The following is a 25,444-nucleotide window of genomic DNA, read 5'->3' as shown; positions in this document are numbered from 1 at the left end:
ACACATTTTGGTGTATAGATATATGAGAATCTAGACAAATCTATGGCATTTAATTCGGGTCGGAAGGAGTATTTATTTTGCTTTAAAACATTAATATATGAACCTAGTTACATATCTTTCAAATCTAATTTTCTATATTATGAAGTTTGAAAATTTAATTACAGATAAAATAGACCGAATCGCCCAATAGGATACTCACTGCGGTTTGAATTTGGCTCAGGGGTGCGTATGAACCCATTGTGTGAAAATATATTTAAAAATATTAAAAAAATCTTAAATAATATTCCATATGTACATCTAGGCATTTTATGTTCGTACACAAGTTTTCGGAAAAAGAAAAAAAAATGTGCCCAATGTAAAAAAAGACAAATTTTAATGCTCAAACATAACTATTCACGAAACATTTTTTGTGTAGACATGCCACATAAAATGTGTTTTTTTCTGAAATTTGTGTGCGCACATAGAATGTTCAGATGTACACGTAAAAATTTATTTTGGAGTTTATTGATATTTTAAAATTTTATTTTATGCATTTTTTAACAAATTTTTCTATATGCCCTATGACCCAAAACACCGCCTCCAATTATTTATTCCCTACTCTCTGGCAATTGGACCTCTCGAAAATAAGTCCACATCACACGCAATGGTTTGAAAAGGAGTAAAAAAGAAATAGGTTTTTGCAGGCTAATTCAGGTTCGTCCTTGTGTAAGGCCTAAAGAAGATTTGAGATATCCAGGCAAACACTCGCAAGTTGTATTATGTGCATATTGTGAGTTTGTAACAATTCATACAACCCAAGATGGTGGTTTGGCTCATAGGTGTATATATGAATCTATTATAAAGAAAAATCTTTATTAAAAAATATCAAGAAAGTTCAAAAACAAATTCGCTTCCACATTCAGACATTTCATGTTTTTTTTTTTTTTTGAAACATTCAGACATTTCATGTTAGCTCACAAGCTTTCGGGAGAAAAGAACATTTTATGTTGCCTGTGTAAAAAAAACAGAAAAATATCTCATGAGTAGTCGCATTTGAGCATCAAAATTTGTCTTTTTTACATTGGACATACAAAGTGTTCTTTTTCTGGAAAACTTGTGTGCATATACATGTGTTTTATTTCTTAATTCTTCAACATTTAAAAATGTGTTTTCACAAAATGAGTTCATATGCAGAGCTAAGTTGCATTTCCAGTGTACAGCTGGACTACTCTAGATGGTACCCTGACGTTGCTGCTAGACACTGGAATAATTTTGGTCAATTTGAGTTGATGGTGAATCGTTTCTTTTTTGTTGGAATTTAGAAAAGTAATTACCAGTCAAGCAGGGTATTGGTCTCCATTTTGCGCTTAGCAATTAGCATGATGATCAAACTTAATACTGACCCATTTCAGGAATGGAACTTACCGCAGTCGCATATAATTGAAAATTATGCAGGTCATGCACATACATACTGAGCAGATGAAAAAGACATAGTTTACTATGCATAGTTCAAGAGATGGCAAGAAATACTTAGTTTTTTTTCTCGATACTCAAAATGTATTCATATTCACGAACATATCAGAGTATGCGTTGGATAGACCAGGCAGAAAGCACCTAAAAGAATTGCCTTCTGCGACGTGTATATATGTATTGCAGCGTCTAGTATTCTAGTGGTAAACGTTTTGACTGTGCAACAGTTCTATGGCCGCAGCCACAACCCCTTTCCCTTCTGAAAAGATGTCAATTGCCGGTTCCTCAATCTTTCTTTGGAGGAGTTTGTCCAGTTCACCTCTTAATCTCTGCCAAGTAAAAAAAAAAAAAGACATCTCTCGTTACAGAAAAAAATGGATTTAATGCAGCAAAACTATTTACAGTTTAGATAAGTACTCCCTCCATATCGGTTTACTAGTCATGCGCAACCTAGGTCATCAGTTTGACCTATATAATATAATTATATAACACAAAAATCATAACATTAGAAAATATAACATGTGAAGTTTTTTGTGATATATATCTCATATTTTGTTGGTCAAATTGATAACCTTCAGGGTCACTGGAGACAGGAAATTTTCCGAGCAATAGCCAATATGGAGGGAGTATTTGGTATTTGCTCATCAATAGCCACGAACCAGAGCATAAATCCGGTATATTGAATATCTTAGCTAAATGATTGATAGCCAAAGCAGTAAAACAAGGCTTGTCGATACAACTTATATGATAACCACAGCTCAGCTTACTGTTGTATGAACTGAGGCTCGTATGGAAAAGTAGAAGCTAGATCAAGCAGCAAGCACCGACATTTCAAAATTTAACCAATCACAGCACCCACATCTTAAGTCTCAAGTAGCCTTTTTGTTTCAAATTCACTTAACAATGCCTTAATAAAAAGTTCAAAGAAGCTATTGTCACGGAGTTGGTTGTATACCTGAATCAACTCTATGACACGCTTTGGTGCAGAGAAATGAAGATATCCTCCAAGCATCTCGATGCCTTCTCCGGTGTTACTTGGACTTAGGGAACCACCAAATAGTAGAAGAGCATAATCTGATATGTTTGTGGAGTCTCTTACATAGATGCTAGCAGTTTTCACCTTCTCGCTGTAAACCAGATAAGGCAGTGGGAATTGCTGCACTCCTGCATTGACTGATGATGGGTGAATGTCCACCTTTCCAACATCTTTGGTGTAGAATGCTGTCCTCTTGCCACGTCTTTTGCACTGTATGACATTTGGGTAAAGCCCAGCACATAAAACAGCAGAAACCATCTCCAGATCCTTACCATAATGGTTATAGGCCTGAAATTTTAGCATGGAAGTAATCATAATGCAAACTGAAGCCCTTCAACTGAAAAGTAGATAAGATAACATAATAAATAATAAAAAGAAATATAGACAACTATATAGGTCCCAGAATTCACATTCTACTCTTTTGTACAGTTAACTTGTTGCTTATTAAGCACCTATTAATACACAGTATAATGTTCAAACAGATGACAAATGAGAAATTCAGTAACATTAGTGTCTTCTGTGTTGCAATTACAGAACTATGTGATGCGCTACATATTGTGTGAAGACATGTGGTAGAACAAATCAGAGCAGCTGCGTATATTTTACATGACACTATTTATTTTAGAGTGCGAGAGAGGTCAAGAGCTCAAAACCTGCACTCCTCTTGTCTTGTTAACGAACCCAATATCAGATAGTAGATCAAAAAATTGATTTCGCATATCATCCATCATCTTTAGGGTCACTGGAGACAGGAAATTTTCCCAGCAGAAAGAACGTTCCCTTCCACTGCGTTTTGCTTCCTTCCATGCTTCAAACGCCTTAAGAAGCGCAATGTGGTCACTGGCCAAAGAGGTCATAATAAATTATCAATATGCCTTAAACAGCTTCAACGTGATACTTTTTGCAGGCAATGCTATCATTGGCAAGTGATGCTATGTACTCCTTCGCAAATATTAAATATAAAGCAGTACAGGTTCTAGCAGTCCAATCATGTTGCACCTACAAGACTTGTAGCATGTAGCAACCAATAACAAATACCCCCTCTGTATCACTATATCTCCCTGGCCCAGGGAACCTCCGTTTAAAATATGTCCATTGAAAAAATCAAGGGTGTAGTTACTGCAATTTTTGCACTTAGTACTTTAATTGCTTTGTGAATTGCTGATTGGTTGTAGTATGTTATTTAAGATTATCTCTGTAGATTTAGAGCTTCATTGGTTTGTGCGGCTACTAGGCTGGGGACAGATTTGTGAAACAGAGTGAGTGTGTACTACATATGCATTATAAATTCAGCAATACTAGATGTACTGAAGAGATTGCGTCTCTGAATAAGCAAGAGACCATCAAAGTAAAAAAGATAATCTCTGTAATATTGGTCGTCAAAAAATATTTCTACATGTTTCCTCACTAAATATTAATGTGATGTAAGTAGAAAAGAGATTATAATAATCACCTGCAGGAGTCGCCAGCAAATGATCGTTTTACATTATCAGCCTCTTGCTTTCTGTCTATTGGGAGCACAAATGGATTACGATGTGCAAGAGCAGCAGCAATTGTTAATGCAGGATCCAGACACTGGAAGACAGATCCAATGAGCAGCATCTTCCCAATGTTTGGATCCAGTGGAAGTGTACAAAGATGCCGTCCTGCATAAATCAAGGAAGATGGGCAAAAAGTAAATAAGAACACATAGAGCAAAATTAAGCAGGTGAGATAATGTGCAGGTAGCAGTAAAATTTCAAACCTAGATAAGTAAGCTCCTCCAAATCATCCAGCGCTCCAATGGTTTTCAGAAGCTCGACTGCATTCTTTACAGAAAGTGGATCTGGAGGTTGCAGTGACTTGGCTAAGAAAGAGGCCACTGCTCCCAGCTGTAAGTTTTTGATAGTAAGGCACAGTTCTTGCAAAGGAGTCCTGAGTATTTCAGGCAACTGAAACTGTGGCATGGCATCATGAATGACTTTCGGGTATAACCTATAGCAGACACCTGCCTGTACACGGCCTGCACGACCTCGCCGCTGTGTAAGATCACGAAAGTCACAAACTACATATTTATTTGATATTCAGTTTTACCACAAAAGCTGGTGACATAGTCTGCAGTAACATACCTGATGAGCAGAGGCTTTTGATATCCACGATGGTAGAAGGCACGCTAGCTTATTCAAGGCATCATAACTTGTCTCCTTTGCCTTACCACAATCAATTACATATACAACATCATCTATCGTAATACTGCTTTCTGCAATATTTGTCGCCAGAACAATTTTTCTGCAAATTAAGTATACAAAACAAATAAGCAATTAAAATACTTCAGATTGTTCAAATAAAAGAAGAACTAGCCATTAGGGTTTAGGAAAAGATGGTCAAATGAACTTTAGAGCATGCTACTTGAGACTTTGAGTACATCTCAAAGAACAAATTGCATTAAGAAAATTATTCAGATAAAATAATTAATTTGGTAATTTAGCAGCAAGCAATAATGAAAGACATACACCAAATGTGAGGGCAAAAAAATAGTTTAAATGGCCAGATGTTCAAAAGTAAACTGAGAGGGAAATGGAGAAGTTAACTCCATGGTTAAAGCCTATGGCCTATCCAAAATCATGAGAGTGGATTTGGTGTTCAGGGGGGTACGTGAGCACGGTCTAAGCATCGTTGGATCAGTTTTGAGATTCGTTTTCTGTCTCACGGAGACTACACGGCGTGAATAGCTTTCCTGCCTAAAAAGCCGGCCCGTCCTCGTGGTCCTCTAATCATGACCACTCCGTGACCACTCCGAACAGCTCCTCCGCTAGAGGAGATGGAGAAAAGGCGCCGGCCATAGCAGCACCGGCGGCCACTCTCTGGCTCCTCGTCGGTGACTCGTATGGCCGCCCAAACGGTGCCGCCGGCCAGGGCGAACTGAACGCCACCGCCTCGGTTACGGACGGGGAGCAATACAGCAAGAGCCACGAGATGCGAGCAGCGCCAGAGCAGAGCCTTGAGTTGGACGAACCTGCAGTGGACACCGTCTGCGGTGAGGGTGCATTGAATCATATGCACAATAAATTTCATAGAATTTAATTGCAAAAAGAGCAGGCAGTGAACAAAGATATCAGGCACATTCTCGTTTGATGTGTCTTTATGGACGAAGGTTACAGTGAGAGTAGTTGTTCCTGCCGTGGAGTCACAGGACACAACAATACATCAGAAAAAAAAAAAAAAGTATTCGCCAGCAGCTCCACTTCGGCGCAACATCCGTGGACGAATTTGAGATTATAGCTTTCATGGAAACACATCCGGCTACTCCTCCTAGGCGCCGCTGACGTCGCGCGGATGGCCGCCCAACCAATGCGCGAGCAGGGCAGACAGCAGACTCGAATTACAGCAATCCGCTAATCAAAAAAATGCCACCTCTTGAAACCAGAAGAGATGGAGAGAGAGAGACTATGAGATCGATCCGTGCCTCCCATGGCCGCACCATAGTCCAGAGCTGCGACGCCGGTCGACAATGGAGAAACAGTGAGGCAGAGGACGGCAATCCGGTGTCACCTGGATCGGGCCCCTTGCCTCCGGCCTCGCGTTGACCGGCCACGCCTCGACTTGCGTCGGCGTCTCCGGCCTCGGCTCACCCCGGCTCCACACGAGCGTCTCCTCACTCAACTGGGCAAGGATCGAAGAAGGTTGACCACGCAGGATCAGAACGAGAGGAGTTGGTTGTGCTCGAGGTTGGGCTCCGCCTCTGCCGCGAGGTGTGAGTTGGATAGGGTAGGTGGAGGGGAGGAGTGGGTGGGTGGGCGTCCTCATCGCAGGATTTGGTTCCATGGTGGTCAGAAAGTGGACTGACAACGACTCCCATTCACACCTCGTCACAGATTTCTATACCTAATAATAAAGGAGCTAAGGTTTCCGTGGTTTCGTCCGTGCGATTTCTGCCAAAATTTTCGTCAAACATTTTTTTTGTACCGTTTTGCCCTCCTACTAAATCCCATATTACAGCAAAATGCCATGGTACCGGTTCGTTCGTTTAATTTTTCTTTTTTCCTCCTCTGCCGAGAGCCTGAGCTGCTCTGCCGCGCGGCGCGATGCGCGCGCCTCCCGCCGCAGCAGAGGCGTTGCCGTCAGAGTATGCCTCGAGCAGCCGTGGAGGCGGCGCAATTCAGGATGCGGTCGAGGTCGAGGATGCGCCAATTTGAACGGAAGGATTCCTGGGATGTGCAAGATGCGCCCATTTGAACGGGAGGATTCCTGGGATGTGCAACACAAGCCGCCGCCTGCCCCAACTCCTGCTAGGCACCGAGCTCCAGCCACTCGATCCGGTCGTGCACCCCCGAGTCGACCGCCACCAAGATCCGCGCATTCGTCTCGCCGCTACCTTTTTCGGGCGTGCCGCCCCGCTCTGGTTATTACACTTCGAGGAGTAGCAATACTGGGTGTGGCCTACTTCTCCATGGCGAGGTACGAGGCGAGAGGGCGCCACCGCCGTCGCCAGCACTGGCCATACGGAGGCGGCAGCAGGCTGGGCGGTTGAGCTACGCGTTGGTCCTCACCACAGGGACGGGAACGAGCTATTCGCATCAGGGGAATTTCTCGATCGAGAGATGCAACATCGATTGGGATTTGGGGATTTCGCTGATTGCCTCTGGTGTGGAACAAGGAGATGACGACCAGCGGTTGCTGGAAAGATTCGTTCGGTTCGTTTTTTCTTTTCTCTCATCTCCTTCACATAGTCGCGTGCCTCCCGCCGTCGGCCAGGCTCGCCGTCGACTGGCTCTCATGTTAGTCCAAATTAGTTGCTGGTCGGGACTTAAAATGGCTAAGAGGTTGCGGCACCGCGCCTTGCAGGCCGCCGCCTCTGCGGTCGTCCGCGCCGCATCGATATCCAACTAGATTGTGGACGCCGGGAGCAGCAGATCGGAACCATGGCAGTAGGGCGGGCAGTCGGCTGGAACGCAAGGCGGCGCGCCCTTGAATGCTCCATCTGGTGTCGCTCCTGCGCCTGCTCCGCGCGTTCCTGATGGTCGAGCGACTCCTACACAAGCAAAAGGTCCTCATTGGTCGTCGTTGGTCAGCTTCAACCGCTACCTCCCTTCCAAGAGCTTGGTGTGATACCGTAGTCTTCCTGGTCAAGAGAAGGGGATTTTCCTTTCCAGCAGGAGACGCAGAGATAAGAATGGATGGTTGTGCCCGGCTTGTGTCTTACCCGATGGACAAAGGAACATGTAGAGAACATAATAAAGGAGTGTAAAAAATGGTTGGCTAAAATAAGTACTCCGAAAAATACACATTTGTTATTCCTCATTTTGCATCAAGTATAAAAAAATCAACAACCTCATTTTGCATCAAGTATTTAAAAAAATGAACAAATAGAATTTATGTTGCAAATTATCTTTAATTTTCACTGAAAATTCCGATAGGCACCCGCACGATGGAGGAAGCTCCTGAGAGGCGACACCGTATATGATTCGGAGGAGGGCTGGCCATCGAAAATTTCAATAAATGGATTTTTTGTTGGAAACATCTTTAATTTTCAGTTTTTCACCGAAAAATCCGACATGCGCCCGCACAATGGAGGAAGCACATGGGAGGCATTGTCTCCCCACGGCTTCCAAGCTCGGGGACATCCGAAGGCCGAGCGTCTCACGCGACACCTCCTTCGCTTCAACCAAACATGTAGAGCGGTACCAGCACGATGGGGCGTGCTACCTAATGAACGAATGTTCCCGTGTGTGCGCCGGATAGACAAGGTCGTGAAGATGTTGATGGGAGATGCGTACGGACGACGTGCATCTGGCGATGATGTCCTACGAGAGGTGTTGTGAGAGGTAAAATTACACATAATTCTTACGTTGTTTTATTTTTTGCCCATCTTTATGCTGCAATTACAATAATTTAGAATAAACGGTGTTAGACACGTGTCGCATAGCAAGCGCGTGCTCACCTACCCATGTGAACACTAGCGTTCATTCGCCAAAATCATCATCAAAAAGTTACACTTTCAGTAGTTCCTTCCCAGCCATAGTTTTGAACTATCAAAGTTCTGTAGTACTTTCATTAGTTCCTTACCAGCCATAAGTTTACCTATGTGCTAGATATGTGCTAAAATTTAATTTTACCATTAAAACACTGCCAGTGGTAACGAGAAGGACAAGAAACCCAGCATGCTACTAGTCCTATGTAATCATAATGGTGGAAGCTGGATCATGAGCAACTGAGAAGGTATGCAAGTTGGAAGACTGAATTATCCATCGTAAAAGCAAAATCATATTCAGAAAGCATAATCAAGATTGAATGATTCTACAGAATATATCTTTGTAACAAGTTACCTCATATTAGCTGGTGCTCTATCAAAAATTTCACGCTGATTGACAGTTGGCATAGAACCATGCAATGGGAGAACTAGGAATTTGTTGGAATTGCCAAGTAGATTATTCCCTTTAATCTTGTCTAGAAGTTTTGAAATTTCGTCCCAACCAGTAAGGAACACAAGGATTGCACCTTCACCTTCATGACGACATATATACTCAATTATACCTTCCACCTAACAATGTTAACATAAATTCATGAAAGTTTAGTATATTAGCAGCATAGATAATTATTACACGTCTACATAATATTGGGATATCATGAAATGCAGGTTGCCTTTGGAGAGAGATCAAATGCAACACACAAATAGGTGCCATCATAAATAACATTTGGTTTCGTGGTACCAAATTAAAGGGCGTACCCAGTGCCGAAAGCTTCCCACACATTGTGGGGTCTGATGAAGGGAATTTATAGGCAGCCTTTCCCTTGCTGTTATGCAAAGAGGCCGATTCAAACCTGGGATCTCCAGGATACAAGTGGAGGGCCTCTACCCCTTCCCCAGACATTGTGGTACCAAATTAACATGAAATTATTTTGGGGAGAGAACAGTCCAGGTGCACTTCTCGGTTTACCATAACTACGTAAAAAATATTAAGCTCCCATTTAATATATGCTGAGGAACGAACAAATGTTACAATGCATGACAAGCTTCTCTTTTGGTTCATTCTATTTTATTTTGATCTCAAATTCAAATTACAAAGAATGAAAATACACAAACCACTTCTCACTAATTTCCACGATGTTTGCAGACAGGATATCAGTACATAACTACACATATTTGCATCTAATAGTACTTCATATTCCATGTGCTTCATTACATCCTTTCCATTCTTGAACAATTTCAATACCAAGGAAGTGGATCCATTAATGAAGGCATCTGTTAATACATTATGTCCTTCCTGTTCATATACTAAAGAAGCAAGACACCGGCAGATCTGCTAATGCCTAACGTATTAATTAGCAATATGTAATTAGTCGGCTCTTTTTAGCAACATAGGTAATATATATATCCACTTAATTGCAATGAATTATACATATGTCGAACTAGATCTCATCTCAACATCAAAGAACTACTTAGTAGTGCAATCAAATGTATGCAGATGAAAAAAGTTCAGAGTACATACAAGGCTCAAATCTAGTTCAGTGACAGACCAAGCTTCAAGGGACTGCCTTGTTGTAATGCTGTAGTTTCCATACTCCTTATCAATGTCAACAACCTAGAAAAAAGAAAGTGAGCAACAAAACTATCTACCCACCTAGTTTTAAAGAATGTAAAAATTAAGCATGTTTGCCTTTTTTGCACTATTAATCTCTGCACTTTAGTTGTTATCTGCATTAGCAACAATAAAGCTAAATCGTCTGAAAAAATGGGCGTCTCAGACTTGTGAAGTCGTGATCCCCTGACATCAGCAATGTGGTAAGAAGTAACTCTGGTTTACCTCAAAAACATCAGACACCGGATCATTCTTAACTGGCGCAGATCTCTTTCTTCTTGAATTTCCTTGGAAATTCTCACGTTCAGACTTGATCTTGTAGCTGGTCCTTTCTAAAATATCCTCCAAAAACATCTCAGTGACAGGGTAAGTGAATCCCTGATCAAAACAGCTCGATATAAATATAATGTACAACAGTACTCCAATGGGTATGTCTTAACAAATGATGTGTGCAAGAGGTTACAGTACCTGAATATGCATAATAGGAGCTTCCCCAAAGTATTTGGAAAAAAGATCAGCATTTATTGTTGCACTCATCAATACAAGACGAAGGTCAGGACGCCTTGGCAGAAGGTCCCGCAAAATGATGATGAGAAAATCTTCATTCATGCCACGTTCATGAATTTCGTCAACTAGTAAATGAGTTACACCAAGTAGGTCCGGCTCCTGAACCTGCACTTCATACAGTGGTCGCACCGTATGTAAGATTAGTAACATCAAAACGACACAAAGTTTGGAAACTAGATAGCAATTCAATTGGATTTTCCTAATCTCAAGATACACAAGAGCAAATAAAACACCCTGCCAGAGTGGTAGGTCAACAACAGGGTACTCTTTACCCTCTTCAGTTTAACAAAATGAACTAATTTTTTCAATGACGTCATCATTTTAGAAAAGTTAGTTCATTTTCTTGAACTAAAAGGGTAAACCCTAATAGTGACGCACTTGCATCTCGATCAGAAATAGTTATAGCTACCCGTGGCATGTTTCATAATTAAAATTTACACATGTATCTTAACAGGAGCTACAGTTGCATATTGGACAGTGGGAGTACTAGAAATCACATAATATTTGACTAATTTTCGGCACATGGAGGATAAAATAATCTATAATAAAAACCTCAAATCTTTCACATCTCTAACAGAAGTAAACAAAATATTGTGTGGCGCTTGTGTCAAAATCATGCCAGTATGCCACTGCATTCTACCATGCTAACTGAAGCATACAATTTCCAGTACTTGGTTTCACAATATCTATCATCACCCAACCATCAATCAAATCAAGGAAAAACTAAGGGCTCCTTTGATAGGGTAGGAAAAGTATAGGAATAGGAAAAGTATAGGATTGGAATGTCATGGCTACTTGAATCCTATGGGAAGATGAGGTGTGTTTGATTGTAGCAAAGGAATTTTCCATGAGGTCATACCTCATGTTTTTTTCCTATAGGATTTACACTACAAGATTCCTATAGGATTAGTTCCTATAGGATATGTTCCTATGAATTAAATAACTTGTGTAGGAAATTTTCCCATAGGATTCAAATCCTACATAATTCCTATACAAATCCTATGAATCAAAGGAGCCCTAAAAAGATTGATGAAAAATGACCATACCCCTAAAATGGCACATTACAACCACTTAACCTCTTCCAAATGTAGTGGTAGATAGTGGAAACCCTGCATTCTTACTCTTGGTTTCCTCAATGAACAGATATTCGCAACAGACTCCTGGACATGGTTTAAAAAACCAACCGGTTAAGCTACTGGTTCGCCAGTCTAACTGGCGGCTCACCCAGTTCGATGCAGGTTAAAAAATGTACATTGATTTTCAAGTTAAGAGAAAAAAAATGACTCCCTATGCTTTAGTAAGAAGGTGCTCCCTCCATCCGGGTTTACAAGGCCTTTTAATCTTGTCTTAAGTAAAATATTTTCGAGTTTGACCAGATTTATAGAGAAAAATATCAACATCTAAAGTACCAGATGAATATTACTACATCTATCATGAATTTTCATAATGAATTTATTGGATATTGTAGATGTTGATATATTTTTCTATAAACTTGATCAACCATAAACAAGTTTGACTTAAGGCAAGATAATATGCCCTGTAGGATGGAGGGAGTACCAGATGTTGTTGGCTAACTTGGTCACAAAAGCAATACAGCTAAGTTGGTGGCTGGAAACCCGAGCATGCAAAATGGTGGGACGAAGGTCTTGACTCTTGAGTTTGATTCCTGCTTCTGACACCTCGTTTACTAGTTCTTTTACCGGTTTTTGGTGAAAGGGTATTTTAAGCATACCAAACCAGGCAACACTCTGATAGTCAGGTCCTGTTTTTGAACTAGGCTCCAGAAACCAGTGATAGAAAAACAGAAGGAGTGCGGAACACGTAACTGCACAACATGTTCAGAACATAATAGCCACAGGCTTAGTAACTATGCATATGATGAAGCTTAATATCCGCAGAGTATTGAACTAAAGCTGGAGAAACATTATAGAGCTACAAACAATGCACAGTTCAAGGTAAGATCAAACCAGAAGTTCCAGGATATGTAGAAAGCAACAATGGTCAACAAACAAAAAACAGGGCAAAAACACATAGTTGTTTTTTTACCACTTCAAGCAACCCGACAAAAACAAATAAGCAAAAATGGCATGGTGTGGTAGTCATAACTCATGAATATGATTTATCTATCTATCCGTTAATGAAGTCATACCAGTTTTCTAAGCAAAACTCCTGTGGTGCAGAAGAGCAGTCGTGTTTGTGTTGACCGCTTTGATTCGAGGCGAATCTGGTATCCAACAGTCTCACCAAGCTCTTCACCTCTCTCAGATCCTACGCGTGCTGCAACCGATATGGCGGATATACGGCGGGGTTGAGTACAAATTATGCTGCAATCAGCACCACGAAGGTTATCTATCTCCTCTTCTAGTATGAACTGTGGAAGCTGTGTTGTTTTACCACAGCCTGTCTCGCCAGAAATGACCAGAACCTGAAACAGTAAATCCAGTAATAAATAAATAAAATGTTTGTACTAATAAGATCAGCTATAGAGCCCTACTGTATAGCAAATATAATAATGTAATGAATATCACGAGATAGCAAAGATGAACAAAAGCCACAAAAGTCCAACATTAAATCTGGCAGCTTCATAAGAAGTAAAAAAATGAGAGACCCGCAAGACTCTCTGCCCACTAGATTCAAGTTTAAGTTAACTGCACCAAAAGATTCTACAAACTAGCAACAATTTATTAACCTGGTAGTGTCCAGATGACACATTTTCCGCATATGGATCTCATGTTCAGAATTGGTATCATTCGTAAGACCGCTGACAGTGACAAGGTTGGGGTACAGCTCTGAGAAGCGACGGTCGGCTGACCATGGTGCTAGTTTCGGCAGAGCAGCCATTGCTTTGAGGAGAAACATCTCTCTCTCACGGGTGGCTGTGCGACTGCTGTTGCTGCTGGGAAGGGCACCCCACCGCTGCTTGTTGTGCGGCCACCACCCCCGCTGGAGAGGACTCTGCCAACACGGCTGTTGTGTGTGTCATTGTCATCGAGATTGATTGCATGGCTACCTCTGGAGAGAACTCTATCGTAAGGCGTGGGAGTGGTCAACTGCGCCTTCCAGGGTTGCTGGAAATTTTAGCAACACATCTGTCCTCTTCTACTACTCCCGCCTTCGTCCTTCCTGCTCTGCCTTGAGGTTGGAACAGCTTAGTTGATGTGTTCATCAGCTTGTGGAGATTGGTTTTGACCTCAACGGTGTTTGTGGATAAGGTTGCGACCTGGTTGACAAGGTTGGAGAGCTTGCTGTTCTTGATGCCATCCACAATTCCACATCTTCCTGGGACAGAGCCAATCCCATTGTCTCAGATGTGTATGGTCTGATACTCAAGAACCACTGCTCTGACCTTGTCACATGCTAGATTTGGTACTGTTCCTAAGACCAATGAATGTCACAAGGTTGGAGGTACAGCTCCGGAAGCGGGGGATGGCCATCCATGGTGTCCAGAGTGAGAGGGGAGAAGGTTGGGGGACAGGATTAGGTCTTTGCTAGTTTATTTTAATTTATTGGATAATCCATAGGGGGTATGGTGTACCTTTATAGGGACGGAAGACTCAACTTTGATGCCTAAGAATAGAATCCCAACTTCCTAACCAACCATACCTTTATCTTCCAAACTAAACCGATATCTTCCGTAAATTAGTAGATCTTGTTACTAACTATGTAACCTACTATACTTATCTATAATGGGCTAAGAGCTGAGATCTACGCCTCCTACAATGCATGTGAATATATTCATCTAAACAGATCAAAATTTGAAATATCTCATAGGTCTTACTTCTTACCTGATTGGCTGCCACTGCTTTCAAAAACTCCTCTCTCATTTTGAATGCAGGTAACTTTTCCCTGAAGAACTGCATTGATCTAGCACTTGGCATCATCTGAAACGAAACATAGATGGTATAACTTCAGAAATTAGGGGACAGAGGATGCTGAATGTTTGACATTGATGGGGTTTGAATCACCGGAAAATCAATGGCATTACCTTTTTCGAATTCTGCAGGTCCCTAAGCTGAGAACTTAGTTTTTGTTTATCAATTTCCGTTGTAGCTACTGACGATGATGTGCTAGGGAAAGATTGTCGTGTTAAGACAGTGGATGTGCTAGCAGAACCATTGTTATTCGACTGTGCCCTGGACAAAAGGTTTTCCACTCGTCTCTCTGTTTCGTTGGACATCTTAATCTGTCCATATTTCAAAAACAAGTATATCAGCAAACAAAAATTACACCTATAGTGATGTAGACTACCTCTAAGACATTAATAGCACCTCATTTTGTGCTGATCCATGCCTCTCATCAAGATCTGCTCGGTAATCAGGTAGTGGCACTTTGCTGAAAACAAGCGTCTTCCCTTTGTTGTATGCATTGCTACCTTCCCCGGGATAAAACACAAGACATGGAAGCTATAATTCATCAGATCACAAAAGGCATCGAATGATCAACGTGAGAAAGTCAGATAATCATTCATCTACTATATACATAAATATGAGTAGACTTAGTTGTAAATTACATGATTCTCGAAACATTGGAGAACTGATGGCAGGGAGATGTTGCATCTATTTGGTGGAAGCTAAGCATGCTGGGGATAATAAGAGAATAAGGCGCAGAATAGGTGTGACATCCTTACAAGTAAAGGCCATGCCTCTGAGCCATGTCTGCAAGTATATTCTGCCCATCGCGCCCGAAATTCCTCTTGACTACTAGCTCCTGCTGAGACCCGTCTCTTAGCTGTCCAATCTTATTCCACCACTCAGCCTCATCGACCTTCTCCACCTGAACGGTAGACATTCACGAGTGTATAAATCTTAAAGAATCAACTTGAAACAAGTGGTATAAAATGCTGTGTATGATTTTTATAAATTGATTGATACATTCAGTAAAGGATGCATTGGGCTTACACCTTGTGCAAGCATACAATTTGGATGGAACTTAACATGGTTCAAACAGTTGGCAGCAACACATTTGGACATAACAAAGTATTTGTACACAGTCTAACTAGTTCTTGTTCGAACCTCCTAGGAACTAACACAGCAAACAGCTAACTCCGGCCACTGCGGCATGTACACTTCCACCCAAAATTGGTATGGCAGCAAATTAGCAGTAAACTTGTCGACTAGGTCGCATACCTAGTTGGACGTTAGCTAGAGCCTACAGGCTTCCAAGCTTTCATAGTACAAGAGAACAACGCGCTCTGAAGCATAAACTACAGGCATGACAGCAGTCGAGCCATCACGAAACAAACGAAACATCATCCAGCCACGTGGACACGCTGGAGTAGAGCAGAACCCTAACCTCGCCGGCCATCTGCCGCAGCCGCTCGGCACGCCACTGCGGGTCCCACCACCTCTGCTCACCTCGGCCACCGCCGCCGCCGCCACGGCCTCCCCTGCCTCCTCCGCCCCGCCCGCGGCCGCGACCGCGACCGCGCTGGGAGTTGGTGCCACCGCGCCCGCCGCGCCCGCCGCCGTACATGATGATGGGAGCAGCCGCTACGGTTGTGAGCGGCCTTAGGGCTCTGGGGGTGGTGGTGGTGGCCGCCAAGGGGAAGCCGGTGCGGAAGAGGAGACTGCCGCGGCAAGCGGAGGAGTGGAGGAGCATTTGGGCCGGGGAGTGGGCATGCGGGGCGCTCAGTTTCTAGGTGCTCTGGGCTTAGGCTCTGGGCTGAGATTCTTGTGGGCCACCGTTAATCGGGAAGGGTTCTCGATGATTTACCACTTATTTTCAGGGGGGGGGGGGGATTCTGCATTTTTTGTCCAGCAAACCATCGCTAATCTATACCCGTGCAATGCACGTCTGAACTAATGAATAGTCAAACATATTGGGAACATTAACTTTCATATTGTTGCATCTTATGAAACAACTTAGCTCTTTTGTCAAGTACCGAAAGTATACATTTATAATCATTAATAATATATCCTTAATTGCATAGTTCAAATACATTTTGTCATACACCAAATGATAAACAGCTGAAAATATCCGACACTTCCAAGTTGTTAACCTCTCAATTGATGCCATTAACGGCAGTTCCGACCATGTTTTGCGACCTATTGTGTGTTTCTAGCCAAGATTGCTGCTTGAGAGTTCTGGTAGCAACCTTTCTGAAATTTAGCGAAAACTGTTTTAACAAATTCCATCATCCATTCTAGCATCCAAGTGGGTAGCTTCTTTATGTTTCTTCTTGATCTGCTAAGAACAGAACCATCGTAGCAGGGTATCCAGCTTTATACATAACAAGCAAGCAACCACATCAGATATCACAATAATTTTTTGCATTCATCTTTTTGGAGAAGTTCAATAGTATAATTATGGCATGGATTTGATAACATCTACAAAATAAACTTTTAGCAAACCTGTAATCAAACCATATAAGCCAAAAGCAATGAATCACTTTTATACAAAAATAGACCAATTAAAACATATTTTCACATTTCAAACCAGTCTGTTGATAAGGGACGATTAGTAGAGTATAGGAAGTGTGCTGTTCTAAACCATTATCGTGTGCGCAGACTTCAAGATGTTGTTTGACACCATGTAAAATAGGAAAATGTAGAGCTTCTACCTTGAGATTACCTTGTCTGGCCAGTGCCACTTCTTTTAGCAATACTTGCAATATCGTTGAACAACATCTAAAGCTTCTAGGAATATTAAATAAAAATAACAAAGCATAAGAAATAGATTAATATCAGACTATCAGTACACAGAACTTTTATATCGGAATTAAAATACTGAAACATAAATCTGAAAGAATATGGAATGAATACGAATATGGCTAAGGGGTGCATGTAAATCGGCTTCATTTTATATATGTCTTGGCGTATTGTGTGCTGGCACTGCAAAAATGTCACCTCATATCACCTCAACAAGCAAAAGAACAGTAGTTCTTGTCTGGAGAAGAAGAAGCAAAGTATAGCCGCAAAATACACATGCCAAACTGATTGCACCAAAAGTATGGCAGTGAACAACTTACAAGGTTTTTATATAGCATAAATGATTTATAAATTGATAGCTAATTGCAGAAAAAATTAACATGTGAATGACATTTCTTAAAACTACAGTTATTTGCATATCAAGATCAAAGACAACAACCGTACTGTGTAATTATTAGGTTTATATACCTGCAGAGTAAAGAAGGAGCTCTATTATTTTATTATTATTATGCTATGCGAACTCAACCCAAAATGCAGAGTAAAGAAGAAGCTCTATTGTTTTTTATTATGCTATGCAAACTCAACCCATAATTCCAACAACAGAATCAGGGTGCAGTTGACCTGTTTTACCAAAATAGAGACTATTTAAGCTTTAATGTCTGCTGAGGCAGCAAATACAAAATAAACCTCCTAGCATGACCAATACGTATTAAGGTAAATATGCGAAAGTACTGGAACAAATCCCAAAGTTTCGGCCAAGAGAAAATAAATAACTCCAGGTCCATTATTGCCACATTGCCTATTATACATAGAAATACTAACTGAAGAAAAACAAAATAGGAATAATATGCAAAAAACTTGACCTGTGAGCTATGCTTTGACTAAATTTTTTGTTGGGTATGGTTGCTGTCAAAATATATAATATCTCAATACCTTGCAGCTCCTAGCTCTCTTACCAACAGATGGACATTTTGCAATTAACGAAAAAATCTTCCCCGTAAATCTCGAAAATATATCAAGTCATCTAATTATAAGGTAATGAGAACCTCACTTATTTATCTTGGTGCTCCCATGTCATATCCTCACTCCTCTATTCTCCTTCCCACCAAACTTTCTTCTCTCTCTCCATTGAGACCTTAACTATCACAACAAATCACAATGGAATTCTCAGTATCTTTGGAGAACCTACAATAGAAGCAGAATTGCCGATATTAGAACTTTTAGAAAAAAATAGCACATTCAGTTCAGAGGATATTCGAGCTATGTCACTAAGTCTAAAATTCTATATGAAATTATATAATATACATAATCACCCACCAAGAACACGGGGTCATCATTATCACTGTACTCATTCGCATTGCCTTAAAGTGCAATTTGGCAAATAATATACCCTCCAATATTATTTTCCTCTATCTCCTACACATGAATGGCTCGATTATGCAGTCTTGGCCCCTGCAAACATCTGCGAATTGCAGCTGGTGGTGCAAGGAGGTCCAACACGACGATGCGCGGTAACCGATGTTTTTGAGCTCATGGTGCGGAGTGCCTTAGAGGACGACATCCTCAGCGGCAACATGGCTGCCGCAAGTTCAATAGCAACATTTTGCGGAGAAATGAAGGATCTTATCTTATCATCTATAACCATAGCACAAATCCAAACTGCAAGTTATTTTCATCCAAAGTAAGAAATTCAAGATATAAGGCTGTAAATATTGCACATGCAGGTTTAAGAATTCAGAGACAAAAATTGATTGCATGAACCTCTTGGCATACGGAATACGATAAAAATATTGGGTGAGCATTAAAATTTTGAGAACTTATAAACTATCTGAACTCATGCTACTGCATCCTAACCGTGAACTTACATTAGTTCAGAATTGAATTTGAGGCTTGGCTGTCACTTGCGCCGCTAGCCACGCGGGCTTCCACAACAACAACAAAACTCCATCTGCAAGAGGCAGGAGTTCATCAAGCTTTGTGTTCCAGCCTTGCATGAGCAGAACATGAACAACATGAATAAGTCTTACTTTGCCTTATGCCAAGAGAACAGAGCAAAGTCTGTGTAACACGCATGTCTCCATAATATAAGGATATTGAGTTTGAACCATGATACATGGACGAACCTCTGTATCAAGCTGAAAGTTTTTATCATCAACTGAAAAGCTTGAATCTTATTATCTTACCTTGTTTTCTATACTCGCCATTTTCAATAATAAAATTTGATTTGCTGAGCCTCCTTTCTGAGTAGTAATCAATGTCACACAGTTATCCTTTGATGTAGTCCAAAATATCATATATTTGATGCATTTTTTTTTCTTTTGTACAGATCCTACTGCAATGACAACTTGATGTCTTGATTGCATCTCTGGTATCGACAGTTCTTCATCATGAAAAAAACATATGCATGTTCAGCAAACAAAATAAAATGAAAGAAGTAATGCGAGATCACCTCAATCTTTGTCGGTAGCGTTGAAATCTTGTTGCGATAACATGCTCAACTTCTACATGATTATGAACAAAAGAAATACAAAGATCGCTTCGAGCTAAAATGGTCAGCTTCAGTAACATAAACGTAGCCTAGTTCAGACATAAAAATTGCTGAAGGAACTGTAAGTATTCATTATGCTAAACTCTTTGCTAAAGAAGAAATTTCTATGACAAGCCAATCTCTTTTGGATTTTGTAAGTGTCATTACAAAAATACAAAGGAAGAGGAACTACAATTATTCACGTACCCTCTTTTGTTTGTACTGAATGATTTTTTTTTTTTTTGAAGATCGTTTGTACTGAATGTTGAAAGCTCCCACACAGTATGGACATTTATACTTCTGCCTTGCGTAGTGAAGAATACTGAAGATGAATTTCTTCCTTGTGTACTTATAATTCCAGTGGTGTTTAAATCCGCCAAACAGTAGTCATATATATATATTTATATATAGCAAAGAAAATCAAAAGTTATTTTCATTAGACATTACCACAGACATTCCTACATTTATGAATCAAGCTTAGATAGGCTACTTTACAGGACACATTATACATAATATGCTGCTAGAAAACTTCATTTTCTTGATCTAGTGAACGAAGGACAAATATTGAACCAGAGCATTTTATCCTAATCCCAAGATATTCTCTTACACAAGTAAAAAAAGCGTCCTAGCAAGTGATGCTTGGACCCTACGAAGATGCAACATGGTAAATCAACTCATTCTCGACTACATGGTCCAAGGAATAATGACCAAGACACATCAGAAAAATAGTTGGTAATGAAATCCAAAAACAAACCTTGATTTTGCAGGCGTCCAATTCTTGTGCGGGTCTACATCGTTAGCTCTGGTCGGCCATCTTGGGATGACACCGGACGGCCAAACGGTGGTGCAGAGCAGGCGGGCGCATTCGCGCACGGCAGCGGGCGGAATCCATTGAGGACGGCGACGGTGCGTAGGATGATCCAGTGTGAGGCGGGCTCGCTCATGGTGGTGGGCGGGATCAATTGAAGACGGCGGGCCGGCGGTGCGGAGGAGTCGGCGTCGGCTTGCGGTGCGAAGGCGAGGCCATCCTGTGCGGCGGCGGAGTCGGGAGCGCACTACGTCGGCGGCGCGCGGCCCCGCTGCCTGAAGTGCGGCGGCGGCCAAATCGCCGGGAGCAGTGGGTCCACGAGGGGGGCGGTGTGCGCGATGTGGGAAGGATGGCAGTTGTGTGCGTGTGGGCGGATGCGGTGGCGTCGTGCACACGTCGTGGGGGTTTAGGCAAAACTGGATTAGGCATTGTCCGATGGGGTGTTCCGCTCCGTTAAACATGAAATCAATTGGGATCGTACGATGCAGGTGGTTTGACGGTCCAGATGATTTGGATCAGACCCTCTGGGTCTTTTATTAGTATATATATATATATATATATATATCTATATCTATACCTAATAATAAAGGAGCTAAGGTTTCTGCCAGAATTTTCGTCAACGCTTTTTTTTTGACCGTTTTACCCTCCTATTAAGCACCGTGCCACCGTACCGGTACGTTCTTTCTTTTATCCTATGCCCCAAACAAAGCGCACTCCCGTACGCGAGGCTAGATCCGGAGATCCCCGCAATGGCGCGATGGCGCGATGGCCGAGGATCAGGCGGCGACTCACAGCAGAGGAGAGGTGTTCGCCGCAGCAGCGTCAGCGTATCTGCAGCCTCCCACATCCTTCCCGGGACGCGTGCAGCGACGCAGCACCGGGATGTTATCCGCTGGCCGGAGCCGGGAGGGGCTGCAAAGGTTGAACCGCTCCGGCGCCGCCGCGGTTCGCCACCCTCCTTCGTCCTTCCTTCCCCAGAAAAACTTACGAAGTGGGCTGATTTTGTCAAAGTCCTGCTCAAATAATCTATCAACATCCAGATCAGAGTAGGAGCAGGGGAGAGGAAGAAGAAGAGATGTGAGGGGTTGAGGCCACCACTGCGCGCAGGCGAGCCAACCGACAAGATCCGTCGTTGCTGCGGCATGCGTGGTGCCAATCGACAAGGTCCGTCGACCGGCGGACTCCACTATGGCGAGTTTGCCAGCGACCTGACCCTCCTCCGCCCCGTCCTCCCCACGACCACGATGCCTCCGTCCCTGGTGGCTACAGCCCGACCTAGCCCTCCACCTCCTCCTTCCGGCCGCCGCCATTAGGCAGGTGTAATCTTCCGTCAGATTCGGTCCTGATTTTGGCGTGTGTGTTTGGCTGCAGCTTCTTGATGAAGCTGATTGATCTGAAGAATGACACCACCATCCATAGCACCATCGCTGGTATGATTTGACTTCACTCACTATCAAGAGGGGAACACCTCAAACTTTAGGGAGCTCACCGACCCGTTTGCTCCTAAAATTTTATTGGCTCCATGCTCAGTATCTAAGAGAGCTAGCTAGATGCAGCTGCTAGCATCTTTGGACAGGCATACTCCCGTGATGCGCTTTAACAGTAGTGCTTTTTTAGAATCATGTGTGGTATTGGCAGGCAGATTTGCATGCTCCTTTCTTCACGCGTGCAATTCGAGTTTTGCCAGTGCAAACTAATTCTGAGTTCAAGTGAACCGTGTTTTACCTGTTGCACATGGATTTTGATCCACAGTAAAAAAAGGTTGCCCCCATGTATTTATTGCTCGTTACTGTACTACCGTTTTCTCTCAGAATTTATGTTTCTTAAACCTTGAGTTTGCGTTTGCAACAGGGCAGGAAGCGGCACAAGTGTTGCTGAGAGGAGCTAGCAGGCATGGAGGAGACAAGGCGCTTCGTGGCGACCACCTTCACCCTAATTTTGCAGGAAGGCAGGGTGGGGCATTGACCAACATCGGTCTCGGCGTTGAATAGTCGCTGCCCTCGTACTGAAATATGAAATAGGTATATCATCTCATTCTGGTGTGCTTATAGCAGTGTAATTGATGTAGCATTACCAAAGCATCTCCATGGATGGTTCATGTTCGTATTATAGATTAATTCCATGCCACTTGGTCATACGCATTCACTAAAAAACTAAACTGCATCCTTTTCTCCAGCGTCTCCACCTCAAGAAGTCATCCCCTGATTTTCATTCATTGGTGAGGATGCCGCCTAGGAGAGGGAAAGAAAATTAGGGATCATCTGTACCAGAGAAGGGTTTTTATTTACTTTTTGCATATAAAGTGGAATGATACAATAAGCAAAGATTTTCGTGAAAAAATAAAACAGCATGTGGTTCAATACCAATATTTTGTAAGATCATGGGGTTATGTCAGTCTTCCTATTATGCCCATGACTTTGTTTATTTTGCAGATAGATGGTGCCCCGACTTATTTGGCTGTAACTGGAGGAGATAAAAATTAGGAATAAACAATAATTGTGTATAGATAGAACACCATCTTTTGGTTTTCAGGTTTACAACTATTCACACGGTTCTTTTAAAGAAAATTTTATTTAACCTGCGTAATTTGAGAATAGTAGTTAGTTTCAGTTATGGCATGTGGAGTCGCACGAAAAATGTTTGTCAATTCAGTGTTTGTGATTATCTTGAACTTACACAATATTCTCAATGATAAATTTTTTAAAATATATATTAATCCGTACTGGTTCTTTTCCGTCATGTAGTGTCCAAGAGAGGATAACCATGCCGATCCAAAAGTCATCGGTGAGGTGGATGCTAGCAGCACAAAGAGTATAAGTGGAGTATAGCCTCGTTGTCCGTCTGACACTTTTTCTGCTCCACCCGGCCGGTGATAGTTATAGCTGGTGCAATCGTGTTCCGGCAATAAGGTATATATACATATTTTTCTTTCCCGATGCAACGTACGGGCATTTTCTGCTAGTATATACCTAATAATAAAGGAGCTAAGGTTTCTGCCAAAATTTTCGTCCAACTTTTTCTAGGACTATTTTACCCTCCCACTAAAATACATAATACGAGGTATTGCCATCGTACCGATTCGCTTGGACTGACCCGCCTCTTCCTCCGCCAGCCGCTTTGCCCTCCAAATTCCCCTCCCAGCTTATCATGGCCTTGCACCGGCACCACCAGCAGGTCACATCGTGCCCCTGCCCACGGCCACGAGGCTACGCAACAGCCACGAGCTCGAGTGCTCGACCATGCCGTGCGACGGCGTCGACGGGCGACCGGCCGGAAGTAGGAGAGGCGAGGAATGGAAGCAGAGAGAGGAGGCGCTCGGGTTGGGGAGCGAAGAATGGAGCTGAAGCTCGGCCGGCGAGTCTCTGCGACTGGGGCAAGCTCAGACATTCATGGCGAGGACGACGGCGCGGTTCCTGGACCAGCACTCCCTGATCCCCTTTGGTCGCGTGTTGATGGGCCATCTCATATTCTGTAAGTGTTGAGTGGGCCGGGTCTGCATAAATTAGCTACATGCTTTAGAGAATTATAGCGTAAAATAAATAAGTGCAGCCACCACTTCAAACCTGTACAATAGTCCCACCTCGATTAATCATATTCAGTTTCACCGGTTTATATACGTCAAGCTTCCCGGAATCAACAAGTCGCCTTGGAAATAAGCAAGCAGCACATCATCTAACTATTGAGGAGGAAGGAATTATAGCACATGTGCAGGGAGGAGGGAGCGCAAAGATGAATGGATCTTACGAAGTAACACATGTGGAGGTAAGGAGGGAACGCCAAGATGAATGGATCGAAGATGTGGTTCTCGTGTAGCTCGAGCCGGCACAGCGGGGGCGTACACGGCGGTGGCGTAGCACAGGCCGAAGGAGAAGGCGGGGTCTGCCTGAACATTCAGTATGCAAGCGGCGTTGCGTGCGTGCTTGGTGAAAGCGAGGGAGAGGAGCATAGCAGCAAGCTCGAGGAGCCGGCCGAGGCGTCGCCGACGTTGACGTCCAGCAAATAAGAGGGACATGCGGTTGATGCGCCTCGTCGCCACGGATGTGAGCTCATGTTTGTTTGTGTTTTTAAAAAATCTAGCTTATGTTTAATTTGCTTTACATTTTAAATTTTTGTTAACATTTTGTTGCACCGGACCACCGGCCTTTCTTGACATTTTGTTGCACCATATTAATCGGCCTTTCTTTTATCGCGCCGGACTCGAACTCTCAATCAGCGGTTACACCATCCGGTCGCCCCATCCTATCGCCTTGATGTTGTGGAGACATCTCGTGGCTCTTTAAGTCAACAACTAACTAGCTCCACCTTGACTTGTCTTTGTGGGCGAGTCGAGGTTCGTCAACCACTATTACTCGCAACCTTTCGCAGCCACGATCACACGAGGTGAGTAAGGTCTGCGACCACGAGGCGGGGAGTGTTGGTTGGTTGCCGCGAGTGAGAGGCAAGGGAGAGAGCTAAGCACCGCTGGGTGACGGAAGCGGCCCGAGGTGTCAAGCATGTGCAGGAGAGAGGGAGATGGGCCGAAACAGGCCGCCGGAATTTGAGTTGACCGTGGCCAAGACTGGCGACGTAGGAAGCAGATAGCAGTGCTGGAAGCCAATAGAAGAGAGGGAGGTGCGGGGCTAGCTCGTGATTGGCCGGAGCCGGGCGGAAAAGGGGACTCAACGATGTTCGGTATTTCGCGGCAACGCGCGGGCATTGTCCTAGTAGATAATAAAGGAGCTAAGGTTTCTACCAAAATGTTTCGTCAACGTTTTTTTTTGGTACCGTTTTGCTCTCCCACCAAATCCCTTAATACAACAAGTTGCCCTTACCGGTTGGCTCCTCTTGTTCCCTCAAGTCTCCGCTCGCGAA

General features: G+C 42.8%; 1 protein-coding gene and 1 long non-coding RNA gene across 2 annotated transcripts; one reads left to right on the top strand and one right to left on the bottom strand.

Moving 5' to 3' along the window:
- Nucleotides 1-1,509: 1,509 nt before the first annotated feature.
- LOC124705531 (DExH-box ATP-dependent RNA helicase DExH1-like) lies at nt 1,510-15,380 on the bottom strand. Its single transcript, XM_047237233.1, has 15 exons — nt 15,239-15,380; nt 14,880-14,983; nt 14,597-14,794; nt 14,397-14,492; nt 12,761-13,036; nt 10,513-10,716; nt 10,270-10,422; nt 9,955-10,047; nt 8,791-9,005; nt 4,594-4,753; nt 4,230-4,503; nt 3,939-4,131; nt 3,139-3,325; nt 2,405-2,773; nt 1,510-1,778 (listed from the first exon to the last, which is right to left on the bottom strand). The coding sequence occupies exons 1-15, from the start codon at nt 15,285-15,287 to the stop codon at nt 1,647-1,649; spliced, it is 2,703 nt and encodes a 900-aa protein (XP_047093189.1). The 5' UTR covers nt 15,288-15,380; the 3' UTR covers nt 1,510-1,646.
- Nucleotides 15,381-21,855: 6,475 nt separating this feature from the next.
- LOC124649411 lies at nt 21,856-23,178 on the top strand. The gene is made up of 3 exons (XR_006986626.1): nt 21,856-22,354; nt 22,445-22,614; nt 22,770-23,178. It is a non-coding gene; the product is annotated as an uncharacterized LOC124649411 (long non-coding RNA).
- Nucleotides 23,179-25,444: the final 2,266 nt, after the last annotated feature.

This window comes from Lolium rigidum, chromosome 4 (assembly GCF_022539505.1).
Source record: "Lolium rigidum isolate FL_2022 chromosome 4, APGP_CSIRO_Lrig_0.1, whole genome shotgun sequence".
In the NCBI taxonomy this organism is placed as follows: domain Eukaryota; kingdom Viridiplantae; phylum Streptophyta; class Magnoliopsida; order Poales; family Poaceae; genus Lolium; species Lolium rigidum.
This window is presented reverse-complemented; position numbering and strand designations above follow the sequence as displayed.

Coding starts and splice junctions, on each gene's coding strand:
- LOC124705531 (XM_047237233.1), bottom strand. CDS start 15,287: ATGGGCAGAATATACTTGCAGACATGGCTCAGAGGCATGGCCTTTACT. Junction 10,717..12,760: donor GAGTTTTGCTTAGAAAACTG/GTATGACTTCAT, acceptor TATGAAGTGCAG/GTTCAGGAGCCGGACCTACT. Junction 4,132..4,229: donor GGAGGAGCTTACTTATCTAG/GTTTGAAATTTT, acceptor TGATTTATGCAG/GACGGCATCTTTGTACACTT.